The sequence below is a fragment of the Macrotis lagotis genome, chromosome 1 (genome assembly GCF_037893015.1).
Source record: "Macrotis lagotis isolate mMagLag1 chromosome 1, bilby.v1.9.chrom.fasta, whole genome shotgun sequence".
Classification (NCBI taxonomy): Eukaryota; Metazoa; Chordata; class Mammalia; order Peramelemorphia; family Peramelidae; genus Macrotis; species Macrotis lagotis.
In genome coordinates, this window is record NC_133658.1 from 457977333 (window position 1) to 457997206 (window position 19874).

General features: G+C 37.6%; 1 protein-coding gene across 1 annotated transcript in view; it reads left to right on the top strand.

Annotated features, from left to right (window-relative positions):
• PPP2CA (protein phosphatase 2 catalytic subunit alpha) overlaps positions 1–19494 on the top strand; it is a 32994-nt gene extending 13500 nt beyond the window's left edge. The window contains exons 2-7 of the mRNA XM_074213560.1: positions 4648–4857; positions 5430–5603; positions 6059–6148; positions 6742–6903; positions 8363–8481; positions 9608–19494. Coding sequence (XP_074069661.1) covers positions 4648–4857; positions 5430–5603; positions 6059–6148; positions 6742–6903; positions 8363–8481; positions 9608–9680 — 828 coding nt within the window. The 3' untranslated portion in view covers positions 9681–19494. The remainder of the gene's footprint in view (positions 1–4647; positions 4858–5429; positions 5604–6058; positions 6149–6741; positions 6904–8362; positions 8482–9607) is intronic.
• Positions 19495–19874: the final 380 nt, after the last annotated feature.

Here is a 19874-nt window from a genome sequence, read left to right on the forward strand (position 1 = left end):
GTTCTTTTTTACTGAATTTGTTTATCTTGAGAATTTCTTTGTTGAGAGGTGCCCCTTTGAACTGACTTCCATGGAATTTTAGACCATTAAATCCATCTTGTTTTCCTTTGTTGCTGTTGTTGTTTTGCTAGGCAATGGGGTTAAGTGACTAGCCCAAGGCCACACAGCTAGGTATTAAGTGTCTAAGGCTGGATTTGAACTCGGGTACTCCTGACTCCAGGGCTGGTGCTCTATCCACTGTGCCACCTAGCTACCCCTTCCTAAACTCTTTGAAATCTGTTCTCCCCAAATCTAGAGTGTATATCAAACTATTACTTATCTTTAATCACTGAATGAGTACTGCTTCATTCAAACTGAGGGCTGATTAAAGATCCTAACTTAGAAGAAGAACCAAGGTCTCCCACTGCATCCAGGCCATATCCAGTTCTGATGTATGTCTGGCTCCTGGACCCAGATGGCTCTGGAAGAGAAAGTGAGGCTGGTGACTTTGCACAGCCCTCCCTTATTTAAGGCCAATTCACTTGCATCTCTAATGTCACAGTTCTCTTCTATAAAGTAAGACAAACAACTCAGCAACAAGAATAACTGTCATTTCTTGAAACATTGTTTCTTCCTTTCAAGGTTCCCATTTGCTCCAAAGGCAAACTGCTTGTCCATTCTCACATCTCACAGTGAAGTGGAAAATAGCTTTTTTAAGAGTTAAATCCCTTGGGGTGGCTAGGTGTCCCAGTACCTGAGACACTTTATAATTACCTAGCTGTGTGGCCTTGAGCAAGCCACCTAAACCCTTTTGCCTTGCAAAAACCTTTTTTTTTTTTTTAAAGTAAAGCCCTATTCAATTAAAAAACCCACCAATGTAATAAAGGTGCCATTTCTACTCCTTGGCCAAACCAGTCAGAACAACAGTTTCCTTTGTTTAACTTTTTAAAAATAATATCTTTAAGACAAGTCAAAATTGTGACTGCTTTTTTTAATTGACAGCTTCAGTAAATTCCCAGATAACCCCATCACTATAATATTGTTCATGATAACTATAATGTTTCTCAAATTTTTAATCTAGTTCCTCCTTTTGTCCAGATGATTTGTTTGCTGGTACTGTGAGTATCTCCTAATCCTACTGTCACTATTCTTATCTGGTTCTCTGGTAATAAAGCATCAGTAATAGGCCCAAATTTGCCTCCCTGCTGTTGGATCTCTCATTTACTTTGTATATTACACCTAGTTTATATATTTGAATATGGACAAGAGGCAAAACAAATCACTGCACTACTTCCATCTGGTACACTTTTACTAACCCTGGTTAAGATTCCATTATTAATATTTTTTAAACCATAATCTAGAATCCAAATCATATTCTTAGAGACATGAGTCTCTTTCCTGAAATTCCTGCTGTTGCCTTTAATAACAGAAGAAATCACTTTTGCCTGTAAGATCTTTTTAGGTATTTGCTAAGCAAATGGGGTTAAGTGGCTTGCCAAAGGCCACACAGCTAGGTAATTATTTAGTGTCTGAGGCTGAATTTTGAGCTCTGGTACTCCTGACTCCAGGGCCAGTGACCTACCCACTGTGCCATCTAGCCACCCCACCCCCTAATGTCTTTAAGGACATGCCCTAATACTAATTCTGAAGTTCCTTATGGTGAAATAACATGAAAGCAGATAAAACTATTCAAATGTGGCTAAAATCTTGGGAATTTTCAGTCCTATACAAGTTATACTCCTATTCAAATCTGACAAATAGCTGCTTCAGTAGACCACATCAGGGAGTCAGCTACCACCACCACTTGACTCCTTTTTGCTTTCTGTTTCTTTTTTATCCAGTTACCTCATCATGCCACCTGTGAATTTACAACATTCCTTAATGGATGCTACTGATACTCCCAAATATTATTTAGCTTCAAGTATTTCTTTCTTCCCTTGTCACATTTTCCTACTTTTAGCCTTCTGATGTTACATGCTGCCTCATCACTTCTCTGTTTTTAGCATAAAGCCCATTTTAAAGCAACATTACATTTTCTCTAATAACCAATCTCTTTGCCCTCTTCTCCAAGCACATTTTGTTCATATTTAGCAATTATTTGCCCCTAACAAAAAAGATAAGTGTGCTATTCAAGCCACTACAGAATTCCCTTGTGTCTGCATTATCTGCTATTGAAACCTAAATCCCAAAGTTTAAACTTTGCTCAAGTAATAATACTAGTATTATGTATGTAGTGCTTTACAAATATCATTTTATCCTCAACAGTTGTGGGATGTAGATTTTACATATGTGGAAACTATCTGAGGGAAGATGAAGTTACTTACCCAGGTCACAAAGCTAATAAGTGTCCAAGACTTAGTTTTGAACTACCCTTATTATTTCTGTCTTTCAAGTCCAAAGCTATTTGTCCCAATTTGGTAGTACTTAGGCTTTTGACTAAAAATATCAGTTCCTTCTGTATAATTGCTAAGTAAAATTCGGTTTTTGAAAGAGGAATAATTGTAATATTAGACTACTGTAATCATAGATATTGAGCTTTTAAAAAAAAAGCTGTTAGTACACTTTCAGAGAGGTGAGAAATGTTTCTTCCTAACTGAATTAAGCTAGAAACCCACTTTTACCAACTATATTCAGCGTCTGTTTCGTATTGACCCTTTGGGCAGGAAGCTGTTAATTATCAGTTTGTGGTATGAAATAAGTAAGTCTCTGCTAAGGAAAAGGCTGAAAGATAGCTATAAATAAATAGCTTCCCCAGCTAAAGGAACAGGTGTGGCAAAAAGAGTCTGAGCTTCCAGCAAGAATTTACCTCTAGGAACAACATCAAGGGAAGGTTAAAAGTAGATAGTCATCCCTAATTTGTTTTATAAGTTAGACAGGTACTTGAATATAAAACCATGATAACAATTCTAAATCTTAGTTTGAAGAAGTAAACTTAAAAGATAGCTTTTTAGTTAGCCCTGGATGTTAGAAATCAATAACTTAGTCAAAATAGACTTATTTTAGAGATAAGGAAACAGACCAATATAACTAAAGTGCCTTGCCATAGTCACCAGGCAGAGTCAGAATTTGAATACAAAACTTCTGACTCCAAATGCAGTTCTCTTTCCTCTATCAGTGTATGTCTTGGAACTTAACTAAATGTTTTGATTCATTGGGAATTTAAGCTTGTAGTTATAAGATTGGGTAGCTTATATTTCAAAAATAGTAACTACTTTCTTATCAAGTATGTAGTTCTGTTTGAGATAGAAAACTACTTGAGCGTGGAGGTGTATACTGAAGTAAAGCTTTATCTAAATTGTGGGAAAAGGCAGAGCATATTTATAGCAAGAATTCTATGGTATAAGATCATCTTTTTCTGGATCATTGTCCCTTTAAAAATGTCCTCTAGGGGGCGGCTAGGTGGCGCAGTGGGTAGATTACCATCCCTGAAGTCAGGAGTACCTGAGTTAAAATCCTACCTCAGACACTTAATTACCTAGCTGTGTGGCCTTGGGCAAGCCACTTAACCCCATTGCCTTGCAAAAGCCTAAAAAAAAAAAAATTAAAAATGTCCTCTACCCTCTCATTAGTTAAGTTCTTACTATCTCATTGGGAGGGATAAAACTTGTGATTTATTGCAGCTATTATTTACATGAATGGGCACTGAAAATTCACTAGAATGGGGCAGCTAGGTGACTCAGTGGATAGAGCACGGGCCCTGGAGTCAGGAGGACCTGAGTTTAAATCTGACCTCCAGGCACTTAATAGTTACCCAGCAGTGTGGCCTTGGGCAAGCCACTTAACTCTGTTGCCTTGCAGAAACCTACAAAACAGCAAAATAAAATAAAAAACATACTTAGTCATAGAGCTTTCCCATTGACCTTCATCTCTGGCTGTGAACAATGGGATAAATGGAAATGCCCTTCAAGAAGAGTGCTCAAAGAGTACTTGAGGAGCTTAGAATATTTCAGTTCATAGTATTTTTATTTACAGTCTTCAGCTAAAAGTTTAAACTGCAGATTTCTTCTGCAAAGTACAAGAGAAATAAATATTACAACTAAAGGTAAGTGGGAAAGAAGGGACAGTATGTTTATCATCCTAAGAGACCCCACTATTGGCCCCTGACTGGGTCAGTTTGAGGTATTTGCCCCAAGAAGAAAAAAAAATAATTACCTAATTCTTTTTTTTAAGGTTATTAATTTATTTATTTATTTTTTGCAGGGCAAATGGGATTAAGTGGCTTGCCCAAGGCCCTCAGCTAGGTAAATTATTAAGTGTCTGAGGCCAGATTTGAACTCAGGTCCTCCTGACTCCAGGGCCGGTACTCTATCCACTGCGCCACCTAACTACCCCAGCATGAGAATCTTAATTTTAAAGAAAAAAAAAAATCATTTCACTAATTTTTTGTCACTGGTGCTAATAGGTGCTTAATTGAATGAACATCATTGAGAAGTCCAAGCTTCTGACATTTCTGGCAGTCATTGCTAGAGAGACTCTGTCTATTTTTCCTTTTTTTCCCCTTATAACATTAGCAATGAAAGAAATTTGTATTTTGATTTCAGAGTATTCGTTGATATAAAGTGTGATCCAGTCTATTTAAGAAATTACAAATAGAAAGTAAAATTGGCTATTACTGTTTATCTGTTGTTAAACATTACTAATATGCTTAATTTTTTTCTTCATCACTAGGCTAAAGAAATCCTTACAAAGGAGTCCAATGTACAAGAGGTGCGATGTCCAGTCACTGTCTGTGGAGATGTTCATGGGCAATTTCATGATCTCATGGAACTTTTTAGAATTGGTGGCAAATCACCAGACACAAATTACTTGTTTATGGGTGATTATGTTGACAGAGGATATTATTCAGTTGAAACAGTAACACTGCTTGTAGCTCTTAAGGTAACTTTTAACAATTGGGGGGGGGTCCATATGAACTTTATATGAATGCTTTTTAATGTCCTAGTATGTTTTTAATTGAATATAGAAATAGAAATTTCTTAATTTTTAAAATGCTGTAAAATGAGTGGAGGTGATAGATAAAAGAATAGAAGCTATTTCCCAGAAAGCTGTTCCTAGGAAATTAATGTAGTTTATAAAGCTGTTCTAATAGGTAATAAGTACAAGTATTCCAGAATTGTGTATTGATAACTAAGAACATAAAAAAAAAATTTTGAACTATTAATTCTAGCTCTCTCTGAAGGAAAGCTCTAATTGCAGTGCATTATTAGACCTTATTGGGCAGACTCAAGAGAACTTGCAGACCAAATTCGATTTTGTGAAAGGGTGTGTGTGTGTGTGTGTGTGTGTGTGTGTGGCAGCTAGAAAGCCCAGGAATTTTAAACTTGTAAGTTTGGCTATTAGGAAGGAAAGTGCAAGTACTAGTTATTTTCCTAAGTAAACTTTGAGAATCCCCATTGTTGTTGTTGGCTTTCTTTTAAGAAATTAATACTTCTTTCTGTTTTGGTGTTCAGGTTCGTTATCGTGAACGTATCACTATTCTTCGAGGGAATCATGAGAGTAGACAAATCACACAAGTATATGGTTTCTATGATGAGTGTTTAAGGAAATATGGAAATGCAAATGTTTGGAAGTATTTTACAGACCTTTTTGATTATCTTCCTCTAACTGCCTTGGTGGATGGTCAGGTATGTTATGATGTCATTCTTTGAATATTAGTATAATGTCAATTTAGCACTTGCTAAATAATCGCAGGCATAATGAGACAAAAGGTGATAGAGGCTTGATTCAGTTCAGTCACTTAAGTTTATTTTAAACTACTTGAAAGTACTGAGGGAATGAAAAACAAGGGATATGACTGGTATGGGGTGAAGTTAATTTGAGAAGACTTCTTGGATTCAGCTTGGAGAAGCTGAATTGAATTGTGTCCAAAAGAACATAGTAAACATGAATTGTGGAGGATGGGAGCCTTCCAGTTTGAGAGCATAATATGCACAAAGGCACTAAGAGAATAAAGGATAACTGACCCTGGCTATTTTGAAGGCTTAGAGTTGACCATTTGTGGAATGTCCTAGTAGCAAATGCATTACAAAATACCTTGATCTTCTGTTGCATGATCTTAACATGTAAGTAATTCTTTCAGATTTTCTGTCTGCATGGTGGTCTCTCACCATCCATAGATACACTGGATCATATCAGAGCACTTGACCGCCTACAAGAAGTTCCCCATGAGGTATTTGTTTTTATTTGCTATTTATAAACTATTCTATCATCTCCCCTTCTCTTTTTGATAGGTTTAAAAACTGTTCCTAGGGGCAGCTAGGTGGTGCAGTACAGTCAGTGGCCCTGAAGTCAGAAGGACCTGAGTTCAAATCCAGCTTCAGACAGTTAATAATTGCCTAACTGTGTGACCTTGGGCAAGTCACTTAACTCCATGGCCTTAAATAAGATTTTTAAAATAGGTCATTAGTTAAAATATGCGTTATTAGGTTTGAATAAGTCAGTTACATTTAACACTGTTCTTTGGCTAGTGACTGTGGAACATCACCTTGAAGTATATTGATTACTAAAGGGTTTGAGTAGGAGAACATGAGTTGATGTACCAGTAAGACCATCTGTCTCTGCCCAGAAAAGCAAATTAATATACCTTTTTTTAGAATTTTCTCTATAAGGGAGAAAGAAATTTGAAACTCAGAATTTTAAAAATAAGTGCTAAAAACATTGTTTCCATATACAAACATGGGCTATTTCTGATTTGTAGAATTTAAAATTGCACGTAGTATGCTGTTTTTATAAAGATTGATTTGATTTTAATGTGTGTTGTAGGGTCCAATGTGCGACTTGCTGTGGTCAGATCCAGATGACCGTGGTGGTTGGGGTATTTCTCCTCGAGGTGCTGGATATACATTTGGGCAAGATATTTCAGAGACGTTTAATCATGCCAATGGCCTCACATTGGTGTCCAGAGCTCACCAGCTGGTGATGGAAGTAAGTCATAGAATCATAAGATTTAGTTAGAGCCAGAAGAACTCTTTAAAATGATCTCCCCTTATTTTAGAGATGGAGGAACTAAGGTCCAGTGTTGAAGTCATTTGCTCGTTTTTTTTTTTTTTACTCTCTTCTATAGCTTACTAGACAAATGATCATCCAGCCCTTCCTTGAAAATTTCCAATGAGAAGGGGGTCTTTTCTACTTTGAACTTTTACATCCTAATATAGAAAGTCAGAATTTAAAAAGGGAGACAGTGGTCACTCCTGTGTAGAGAAGTTGAACCTTTATGTTCCCCAATTTTATGTTCTGGAGCATTTAGAAAACTGTTTGGAAAGAACACAATTGGAATGATGCACAGAGAATACACCATGCTTTCCATTATGCCCTGTAATGCCATTTTGGAGTAGATAGATTTGTTTTTATAAACAACATATTATGTTTAGGTATTTATTAAATACCTTGGCCTTGTTCCACATTAGTTCCACACTAAAATATACAACATACTAAAGTATATATCCTGCAGTAGAGTTACCATTTATTTCAAGTTTTCCCTTATACATTTCAAATTCCATATAATTCATAATCTTTGTCCCTAAATCCTGTTTTCTCCATTTCTGTTGAACAAGTCTTTTCTACTCTGCTGTTCAGGCCATAAATTCTACTTTAAAATTCTCTTTTTTAAAGCCAGTCTGGAATAACTATGGTTCTTTGCTCTCTTGGGAATATATACAGGCCCTTTCCTTCATCAAGCATTGATTGATTTTATTTGTTTTTCAGTTCATAGATGTTTGGACTTGGTTAATTTGGAGGTCGCAGTTCCTTCTGTTATTAATTTCTTCCATGTTAGTTTTTCTGGTTATGCTCAAGATTTTTTATTTTTCCTGACATCTTTAGATGTTTCATTTTTTCCCCTTATGTTTTCTTGTGGCTTACTTTCTGACTTCATTTTTTATTGTGGTTTCTTTGTGAGCTGGATCTCAAAGCCATCTCAGACTTTTCCCATGCTTTTAGCAGCCTCAGTCTCTGCCACAAGTGATTTTGCTTCAGGCAAGCATAATGGATATACACATTGGCATCTTGCCTCAGTTCCTTCTGTTTCTGTTCTTTGAGAAATGTTTCAGTAGAGCATCCTGCAGTCCCAGCAAGAACAAGCTTCTCTGTCTTGATTTTCTGTGGCAGTGGGTGGGAAGTGTAGAGTTGAGTTCTGTGCAAGCTCATGGGTCAGCTTGTGCATACTGCTAGAATGTGGAGAAGGGAAGAGGAGGTGCTGAGTGAGTGCAGTAGGGGTGAAGGATTACCCTTCTTTGCTATTAGTCATAGACTTTTTTATGTTTTAGTTGCTGGAAACAGCTAAAAATTTCAGGCCAAGAATTTTTTTCATGTTCTTTCATTTAGTAGCATAAACAAGATATAATAAAATTATTGTTAACTTTGTATTTCTTTTTACTTCATTTAGGGATATAACTGGTGCCATGACAGGAATGTAGTAACAATATTCAGTGCTCCAAACTATTGTTACCGTTGTGGTAACCAAGCTGCAATCATGGAACTTGATGATACTCTAAAGTATTCCTTGTAAGTACATTTAACATTTGTTAAGTAACAACCCAAAATTTTAAAAATAGAACCCAGTTAGAACTGTTAAAGGGCGGGGTGGCTAGGTGGCGAAGTGGATAAAGCATCGGGCCTGGAGTCAAGAGTACCTGGGTTCAAATCCGGTCTCAGACACTTAATAATGACCTAGCTATGTGGCCGTGGGCAAGCCACTTAACCCCATTTGCCTTCCCAAAAAAAAGCTAAAAAAAAGAAAAACTGTTAAAGGTGAAAGCATTTCTAAAGTTGAGCAATGAACCAGTATGCTAGAACTGTTGCATTTATTTGAACTTTTCATATTCATATAATGCTCTAGAGATCATGTACTTCCCTCTTGTGACATAGGCAGTGTAAGAATTATTGCCATTTTACAGATGAGAAAACTAAGGCTGGGAATGCTTAAGTCATTTCCTCATGGCCACATTAAAGTAAGGTCTGAGCTAGGAATCAAAACCTAGACTCCTGGTGCAAAGTTCTCCTTTACATATGTTGCTTTTCAAATACAGCTTTATTAAATGGGTGTGAGTTTTGAGTTCCTAATAAGTAAATTACAGTTCTATGTTTAAAGTGATCATATAAAGAAATATGAACTCTATGGTCACACAGGGCACCCATTGAATTCTAATACTATTGTGTGTCCTTGCTTCTCGGAGTCATTCTTTGCAAAGACACAAGATGTCCATGAAATGTAATTAATGCACTAACTTTCACAAATGTTGCTGAAGTATTTAATGGAGACCAGGCTTCCTTCCGGCATCCATATTTTGTTTATAGAGTGATTAGGAAGTTAAATTCTTAGGTTAACTCATTAGAGTTAATAGATTCATGGCAGAGGGTTGAGGTGCTATGGGGGTGTAGGCAGGGAAGGAAGTTGATTGGACAGTGATGAACAAAGTATAAGCCCAGGCTAAGAATAATTTTTACATTTTAGTGAACTCATTTGACTTTTCAGGTCATAGTGTCTTCTGTTTTAAGACTTTTTAAGCCTTATTTTAACATCATAATGAATAATTTAGGCATATGCCAAGGAAGGCTGAAATTAGAAAAGTGAACCTCAGGATAAGAGTAGAAAAATGACCTTTTGAAATACAAATGATTTGTTTTTCAGCTTGCAGTTTGACCCAGCACCGCGTAGAGGTGAACCACATGTTACTCGTCGTACCCCAGACTACTTCCTGTAATGAGATTTTAAACTTGTACAGTATTGCCATGAACCATACGTTGACCTAAAGGAAATGGGAAGAGCAACAGTAACTCCAAAGTGTCAGAAAATAGTTAACATTCAAAAAACTTGTTTTCATACGGACCAAAAGATGTGCCATATAAAATACAAAGCCTCTTGTCATCAACAGCCGTGACCACTTTAGAATGAACCAGTTCATTGCATGCTGAAGCAACATTGTTGGTCAAGAAACCAGTTTCTGGCATAGGCTATTTGTAGTTACTTTTGCTTTCTCTGAGAGACTGCAAATATTAAGATGTAAACATTAACACCTCGTGAATACAATTTAACTTTCCATTTAGCTATAGCTTTACTCAGCATGACTGTAGATAAGGATAGCAGCAAACAATCATTGGAGCTTAATGAACGTTTTGAAAAATAAGTACCAAGGCCTCCCCTCTATTTGTGAGTTTTGAAATTGTTTTGTTTATTTTTCAGGGAATACTGTTTAATTTAATTGTATGATTTGTCTGCACTCAATTTATTTCCCTTCCCAGCCTCAGCCCTACATTGTTCTTTGTTATTGTCAGATACTGGTGAGTTGTTTTGAACTGAACTGTTTTTTTTTTCTGTAAGATGTTACTACTGCACAAGAGCGCTGCAGTGTTTTTCATAATAAACTTGTGAACTAAGTACTGAAAAATGTCAAAATTTGATTGTAGCAAAGGGCAGACTGGTGCTGTTTTATTCAAACCAAGAATCAATTTATAAATTGTTGAATTCCAGGTAAAGAAAAATAAAAATCAAGGCCACTACAGAATCTCTGTGGAAACTTATTGCTAATTCTTGACTTTTGGCTTCATGAGTATTTCCAGCAGAGAGAATAGAATCTTGTAGGTACCACATCATCTTTTCCACCATATTTACATGTCTGTCTATAAGAACAGAACTTTTTTTAAACCTTAATATAGGGGGGTGGGGGGGTTGGTAGTTGATGTGTAAAAATCAAATCCTGATATTTCAAGATTTTTTTTCTTCCAAGGAGTATATTTTCAAATACTATTACTCTAAACTGAAAAAATACCATGTCCATAAGAGACCTTTTTAAAGATCTATATTGTCAATTACTTTCTATAGCAAATAAGTAAGACTCTACCATCTACAATTTAGTGGAATCCCAGAGAACAACAATTTAAAGTGTTAAATTTGCAGTCTTTGACTCTGGGCTGGATCAGAATTTGGCTGTTAGAACTAAATAAGGTTACAAGTAGAATAAGTCTTTGGACCATGGTTTTTATGTGTATCTTCCTCATCTCTTCCTCCCCCCCCCCCCCCCCCCCCCGCAATTAAGTTTAAATGAAATGGCATTAATGTTATGGCTTGATTAAAAGTCATTTCTTTTTAAAATCTTTTTAGTAGTTAGATTAGGAGATTAATACAGTGCCTCTGGAATCCTAATTTATTTACTAGCACAGAACTACTATATGACTCCTACAACTTGCAGATCAATTCCTTGTTATGTATAAAAATGATTGAATTAAAGTTTTCCTGGTTTTGTTTGCATGAGTTGAATATCTTCTACTTTTCCCTTCTCTGTCATTTGTGGATAATGTCTCAACTGAGTAAATGTGCTGATAACACTTGGCAAAGGATTAAAGAATTGCTGGGGATCCTTTAGCCCTTAAAGTCTACAAACATTAGAACTTGTTTTTCCTTTAATGAAGTGACAGTGTTTTGCAAGGATCCATTTGCTTCTCCACACTCAAATTTCCTTAGGTTACCTTCTACTTTTATTTTTACCTCCAGTTTAGTTTACTTTTGACTTAGTTGCACTTTTTTTTTTGCATCATCTCTGTGCTCTTCTCATAGAGTTTATGCACACCAGTTTCATTCTGTTGCCCAACTAAATCAGGTGCCTCAAGTGCCTGTAGACTTACTCATGCAGCTTCCCTGTAGGTCCCATGATTTCAGAATCCTCTCTTAAGGCATGCATTCTTATGGTGATTGACATGAAGTGCTGTTAATTTAGGTAGGTATTTGTCCTTTCCAAGGTAAATGGCATGGGCCTTAGGTGTTTGGTAAGTTCATAGGTCTGCCTAGAATTTCACCCCCCCCCCCCTTTTTTAAATAAAGTGTTTTATCTGAAATATATCCAATAATCTTAAGGTAAAGAGTTAATGGGGATTGCAGTAATTTTCTTTAAAATACAAACAGATGTGTTGACAAATAACCATTTCCTTTTTAATTAATTTATCTAGTATTTGGAAGCACTTATTCTTGAAAGCTATTATAAATCTACCTTTCCCTCTGCCCTTGCAAAGTCAGAAGAGGTATTCATTTTTTAAGACAATCAGCCTAAATTTAGCAGTTGTGTTGATTCTTGGCATAGTGTATGTGCCAAACATTTGGTCTTCTGAAGTTTACATTTATTTTTAAACTGATGTTCCAGCATTAGGGTTTTAATTTCTTAAATAGTTTCCCCATGGGGTAACCTCAGCGTTAGAAGTCTTTTAACTAGCTCATAAGGATGGAAAGGATATTTTTCTCACCCTGTGCTAAACTGTCTAATACTTTCCTTGCATCTAGAAATAGAGTGGACCTTTATTTGGTAGTAAGTTATGTTTAGAAATAATGTCTGTTTTTTCCAGTTTGATTCTATAGTAACATAGTTTTCCATATGAGATAGAATAAAATCAATACTAAAGTTGATTTAAATATATAATAACTTTTAGAGGAAATGGATTTTATAAAAACCTTCCTGGTTTTTAAGTGACTCCAGTATGAAGTACTATGTGTTCTCTCTTAATAGCTCTCTTCTCCCCTTCCCCCTCTTTAAAGCAGGCTTTTAATTGAATTAAGAAAGCACATCTCCTTTTGGGCTTTTCTCCAAACTAATAGAAATGCCTTAGCCTGTGTTCACAAGAGTTTTTGGATTTATAATTAATGTTTGTTTTTGCAAGGCAGTGGGGTTAAGTGGCTTGCCCAAGGCCACATGGCTAGGTAAAAATTACTGATTTGTTTCTTTTACTTGAATTCACTTTCCAATATCTCCAGGCCATATAACAAGTGAATAGGAAATTCCTTTTTCTCCTCTAATCATCTTTTATGGAGTTTGCATTTGCTGGAGCTCTCTCTCTCTCTCACACACAAACACACACCCTTCTCCCAAATGAATTATGACTATTGAGATTTATGAAACTAGAAGTTAAATGGGATAGGTGATATCAAATGACCCTTTTTGAGATTTGGTTAATCAACTTCAAGAAATTTTAAATAGTTAAAAATCTGCTTGGCTGGTGGCTTCTCATCTGTTAAGAGATGTATTATGGAGATTGTTGGTTGTATTTTTGAACCAGGCTTGGAAAGGACAGAGAAGCTGTGAAAATAACTCTAGAAGGTCTTGCCAGCTACCACAACCTGAATTATTAAATTCTTGAAATAAAAACCAGTCTGGAGACAGGGATGAGAGGGGGACTATTCTTACTGGAACTCTTGGGCTTAGCTCCCCTTCCTGATAACAAAAAGAGCAGGCCCTTCCTGACAAAGGGATCTCTAGCCCCTTGTATTACCATGGAAACAAGTTGGTCCAGGGGCAATACTGGACTTTTTCCATTTGGAATTTATGTGCAACAGATAGCAAAACAGAGCTTTTTTTTTTTGATTGCTCCATTCCCCAAGCTCTAACTTGTAAATCTAATGAGATGTTTTTGGGAGGGTGGGGGTGTTTGGTTTGTGCAGAGCAATGGGATTAAGTGGCTTGCCCAAGGTCACACACTATGAGGCAATTATTAAGTGTCTGAGGGTAGATTTGAACTCAGGCCCTCCTGACTCCAGGGCCAATACTTTATCCACAGTGCTAAGTACCTAAACTTAACTGCCCGAAGTGTAATCTTAAAAACCTTGGTTGTCAAGTCAGATATATCGTCATTAATTAGCATGTGAATTTATATCTCCTCAGGAGGGCCCCAGGTAAAATAATTTTATTGGGAAATTATAATACAGGACCCTGCCCTTTCTACTTTACGAATTGCCATTGTCTGAAATTCAATTGGAGCTCTTTATATTTGGTGTTAGAAAATAAAATGTACAACTAACTAAAATGCATTTTGTACAAGACTTTGGAGATTGAAAGATGAGATAAGACTATCTTTGCTTTCAAAAAGCTTTCCATGGGGTGACTAGGTGACACAGTGGATAGAACACTGGTCTTGGAGTCAGGAGTACCTGAGTTCAGAGGTGACCTCAGACACTTAATAATTACCCAGCTATGTGGCCTTGGGCAAGCCACTTAACCCCATTGCCTTGCAAAAACTTAAAAAAAAAGCTTTCCATGGATTGAAATCTTGTAATACAAGTACTTGATGCAATAAATTCAAAGTAAATACTTGATAAAATATAAGTACACAGGAAAAAAAAGATAATCTTTAGTACCTGGAAGATAAAAATTCTTCCCCAATCCAAACAAATACGGACAATTTTATTTACATAAAAGCATAATCTTTTGCTAGAAGTAATGTAGATAAAATAGAGAGCAACCTAAGGAGACTTAATTGAGGAGTGTTGCTCTGCCAAAAAAAAAATAAGGTTTTTAGGTGGGGTCAAGTGAAGTCAGCAGAACCAGGAAAACGGTTTATTAATGCCATTGTGACCTGAAGAGACACAACTTTGAAGGATGATTTCAAGGGACAGATGAATCATGTAACCCAACCTACTGACAGATGAATAGACCAGAGGTGAAGAATGAGAAAATTTCAGACAGCCAATGTTTGATTTGTTTTGCCTTGATTATGTTAACCTGTTAGAAGGGAGAGTTATTTTGGGGTGGGGAAGGGAGTTTATAGTGATAGTAATGCCAGAAAAAAAGATCATTGAAGCATTTAAAAAATAGAATCAAGAGAACAGGGAGTTCAGAGAAAGACAAGCAGAACAATTTTAAAACTGTCAGATTGGTCATGAAACAGATATGTGGTTTTGTGTTCATGTCAAAATGTTCATGACATGTTTGACAAATTCAGAATAAAAGTAACCAAAATTTATTTTACAATAAGATAGTGCTCCTGTGAGACCTAAAATAAAACTGTAGAGATTAGTAGTTTCCAACTTGATGTCAGTTGACTTTTTTTTTTAGGTTACTTCATAGGTAGTTAGGTATAGAAAGGGAAGGGAGCTTTGAGGTCATCTAGTCTCAGTAATGATTTTAAATAAGCTCTGTGCAATCTAATGGGAGAGACAGACCACACAAGCAAATACATACAAAGCAAGCGATAGACAAGATAACAGAGATGGGCCCTGGAATGAAGAGGAGTTTTGATTTTTATCTGAGACTCAAAGGAAGCCAAGACTGTTGGTCAGAGTGGAGTAAGGTTGTTCTAAGAATGCAAGAGAGCCAGTGAAATGGAGCAGAGTGTCACTGAATGGAAAAATAGATGTTGAGAGGAAGGTGTAATAAGACTGAAGGCCAAACTGAGACAAATAGGAAGTCTCTGGAATTTATTGTGTAGGGGTTGTGACATGAGCAGATTGCAATTTAGGAAGATCACAGTAGCTGAATGGAGGACGATTGAAAAGCAAGCTGACCCACCATCACACAATATTCCAAACATGAGGTGATGAGAGCCTACATTAGAGTAGTGGTAGTGTGCCGGGAGACAAGGGGGCAATGGGTAAAGAGATGTTACAGAGGTGAAAGTGACAGGCCTTGGCAACAGCTTGACTATAGGGATGAGAGTGATGAACCCAAGATGACTCCTAGGTTGAGTCTGAGGGACTGGGAGGATGGTGTTGGTTCTACAGTATTAAGGAAGATTATGGGAGAGGGGTTTGGAGAAAAGAATTCTGTTTTGCCCATGTTGAATTCAGGATCTCTACTGGAAATTCAGTTTGAAATGTCTGAGAAGTTTGAGATTAGAAGTCATCTAAGAGATTGAGTTAGGAAAGGTAGATCTGAGAACCATCATCATAGAGATGTTAATTAAATCCATAACAGCTAATGATGAGAATACCAAGTGAAGTAATATAAAGAGGAGAAAAAAGGTTAGGGACAGAATCCTGACTCTTCCGGTTAGAGGATATCATCTGGAGGAGGATGTGGCAAAGGAGAAATGGTCAGATAATTAGGAGAAAATCAAAAGAGTGATATCCTAACAAATCCTAGAAAGGTAAGTATGGAGAAGAATGTAATCAATAGTATCAAAGTCTGCAAGAGCCAATCAAGAATAAGAAATGAGAACATTGGATTTGGCAATTAAGAGATCAATAATAACTTTGGAGAGAGCAGTTTTGATGGAATAATAAAATTGGAAGCCAGATTGTAAGGGGTTAAGTTACAAGAAGAGAAAAAGTGGAGGCACTTGTCCTCAAGGAATTTAGCTAAAAAGAAAAGAGAATGATAGCAAAAATGGAAGGATCGATTGAGGTTTTTTTTTCCCCGGATAGGGGAGTAGGTAATGACCTAGTAGAGGAAGAGATTGTTAATTTTGTTGAGCAGTGAGTTCACTTTATCACTTGAGATGGGAAAGAGAAAGCTGAAACCAATTAATCAGGAAGAGGAGAGAAAAGGGAATTCATGGTGAATGGTTTCAATTTTTTTCTCTAACATGAGACAAAAGTTCTCATCTGAGAGGGTGCAGGGAAGGGGAGTCAGTGGCCAATTTGAGGAGGTAAAGAACGTTTTTAAAGAGCATTATGGAGAGTGAGACAATGGGTTGATTAAAAGAGGTAAAATAGGATTGTCTAACAGCAGTGAAGGTCCAGTTGAGATTATGCAATAAATTTGTAGGAGAACCAGTCAGAACAATTGTGTGATTTTTTTCTCTACCTTCGTTCAGCAAGCAGCAAAGTCAATGATCCAAGGTTAAGGCTTGCCTGGGATTAATTAGTGATATTATAAGAGGGCTAGGGATTTTTTATTTTTTTTTTTAGGGAACAGCAATTTCTTTACTGTTAAGAACAAAAGACTCAAGTATGCAGTGACAGGGAGTCTTAAACTAAAACAAAACAAAACACAGTGCCAACTACTGTTGTATTAGTCCAGAAAGTGGATACTGCTAATTAAACCTTTTACATTTCACTTTTGCACTGTTTTTCTCAAAGTTCATGTCTTTTAGCAAACCAGGCTAGGGCTCCTCCTTTTTTAAAGGGCTGTTCTCACTCATACAGCATTGTCCTTGCTTTCATTTCTCCTTGAAACCTCAAATTCACAAGGTTAACTCCAAGCCTGAACATGTCCGCCTAGGGTACCTAAGTAGTGCAGTGGATAGAGCTGTGCTTAGAGTCAGGAGGACTCATCTTCATGAGTTCAAATCCAGCCTTGGACACTTACAAACTATGTGGCCCTGAGCAAGTCATTTATCCCTGTTTGTCTTGGTTTCCTCATATATGAGAAGGAAAAGGGAAACTACTCTATTGTCCCTACCAAGAAAGCTGCAAATGGGGTAGCAATAGTTAAAATACAACTGAAAAGTGATGCAGGAACTCAAGAAGAGAGGACAGTTGATGGGGAGGAGAGAGAGTATGACTGGAAGAGAAGAGTCAAGAAGACCATGACATCAGGAAGGTGATGCCTTGACAAGTACATGGATTGGATTTGAGTGAGGGGGTGTTGGGATCAGCCACCAGCCTCACTTTGTCCTCCAGAGCCATCTGGGTTCAGTGGCCAGATATGAATCTAGGCGATTGGAGATGGCCCTGTGTATAAGGCAATGAGGGTTGAGTGACTTGCCCAAAGTAACACAGCTAGTAGTGTCATGTGTCAGAGTCTGGATTCAAATTCCTGTCCTACTGACTTCAAGGCCAGTGTTCTATCAACTATACCATCTAGCTATCTTAAAGAGATAATGCAGATTAAGAGTAGGGTGACATAAAGGCAGAAGAAGAGAAGAGAAAAACCAATATATTGATTATGATTGACTAAGGCGATCACAGAATTCTTAAACATCAAGGTGGACTATTTATGGGTAATGGCAAGATCATCTTTGTGTGTTGCTGAGATATAATTAGAGGAGTAGTTCATGGGGAGGTGAAGTTCCCTAATATGAGGACAGAAGTGGAAAAGAGAAAAGAATTACCAGGATTTTGAAGACATCAAAGGAAGAGTAAAAGTTACTGAGTGGTGGTGGAAGTGGGGAGAAACAAAGTAGCAATGGGGAGCAATGTCTCTTCTAAAATTGCCAGGAGAATTTTGGGGTGGTCTTTAAGGATCCATGATTGTCATCTAGCAGTCATCCTGCACTGCCTTGGTGTGTCCCCTCTTTGATTATTAAACTACTTAAATAATCTATATGAAGATCCTGGCTCATTTCTTTGGTACACAAATAATTCATGTGATAAAACCTTGAAAACCCCACTGTGGGGGGATTTCCAGGCAAAACTATGGGACAGACATTTCAGAGGACACAATGAAAGATTTGAGTGGAGTAAAAATGCAATGTTAGAGGGGGAAGAGAATGAGGAATCTAATCATAAGGGGTGAGGAATGGGGTTTGAATAATCTACAGAAATTCAGAGTCACTGGGATATGAAAGGTATGACTGGTTGCTCATTGTTCATTGAGAATGTTCACTGCTGAGTGGAGCACACTACTTCTGTACACTCAAAGGAGAAGGGCAGCAGGATATCAGAAACTTAAAGCTGAAGGAAGATTGTTCTTTGCACATAAGGTTCTCCACACTCTCCATTTGGGAGACTGGGCTGGCAATGGGAGGTGACAAATGCCTTCACTGGTACAAATGGATGTGGTTGCTTTGGGACATATGGAAGACATATAGCCTAGCCCCTCTAGACTTTTCCTTAGGAGACCACTGTGCCCCAGCAGGAGATGGAGGGCTCAGGGTCCTGGCATACTAAGGATCTGAGGTTTTCTCAGCTCAGCTGCCCTTCACATTCCACTGAACATGAAAGAGGGATTAGGCTTTTTCTGCCTGGCCAAAGTGGGAATAACCAAGAGCATAGTTTGGTTTTGTAGAAGTAAAATTAGCCTTGATGTAAGGAAATAATTTGAGGTACCCTAATGTGAAATGAGCTGTTTTGGAAGATAGCAGATTTACCTTCTTTGGAGGTCTTCTAGGAGAGGATGGATGATCACTTTGGGGGGCATTGTAGAAAGGTTTCTCATTAAGTCAGGAGGTAAAAGAAATGATCTGTGAGACCCCTTCCAGCTCTGACATTCAGTGGAAGGCAGTGAACATGTTCGCAGTTTCTTGGTGTTAGGATCCCTGGCAATTGTGAGGTCAAACCTTGTTGGGGTGTTATTAGGATTGGGGAACTGCAACTGATGGTGAATTTCTGGAAGGTGATGGAAGTCCTGGGGAGATCAGGGAAGGAAAGAGATTTTGTTTCCCTTCTACTCTGGGAATCCAGACAATGAGAAAGAGGATGAGAGCAGTGGAAATAGTGCACCTTGGAGGGCTACTGGGAACATTTATTTCTGGTGAAGGACATTTGCTGGTAACTGTGTCTGTCATCTCCAGCCAAAGATGCAGTTTCCCCACACTAGAGAGATTTAATCTCATTGAAGAGGTTGGAAGGCCAGCGTTACTGAGGTTTTTTCCTTTCAGGTGAGTTTGAAAATTAATGACCTTTCCAGATCATTCTGAGTTCTCATGAGTTTGTTCCTATTATGGTAGAAGTTGCATAAAGGTGGAGAATCTGGGAGAGAAAGCTTCTCCGATCAAAGGAGTGTTGAAATTGAAATTGGGAGAGACCTAGGTTAGAACCTTACTTCTAACATTTATTGGTTGTGTGATACTGGACTAATCAGTTAACTTCTCCAACTTCAGTTTACTCTTGTACAACGGAGGCAATAAACTGGGCAGGGCAGCATATGCTGCTGGGGTGGCTGAGGCTTGCTGGAGTTCAGCTGTTCTGAACTGAAGTAGGACTAAAGTCCTACACTAAGACTCATCTTAATATGATGAGCCCTGTAAGCAGGAGGTGGCACCAGCCTGCCTAAAGGGCATGGGGGGGTGGAGACCAGCCCAGATTTGAAAACTGGAGTTTTTGTTCCAATTAGCTGTAGGGTGGTAGCTGTGAGTGAACACTGTACTTTCACCATGGTTAAGATAGGGACACTCAAAAAATAAAAAGAATACCTATTCTATAGGGTTGTTTGAGAGGCTGAAGTGAGATAATGTATTAAAATGTGTAGCCTTTTAAAGTGCCTACAAGGTATTTTATTCTGGTGGGAGAGAAACTTGCCTTTGAAAGATGTCAAATT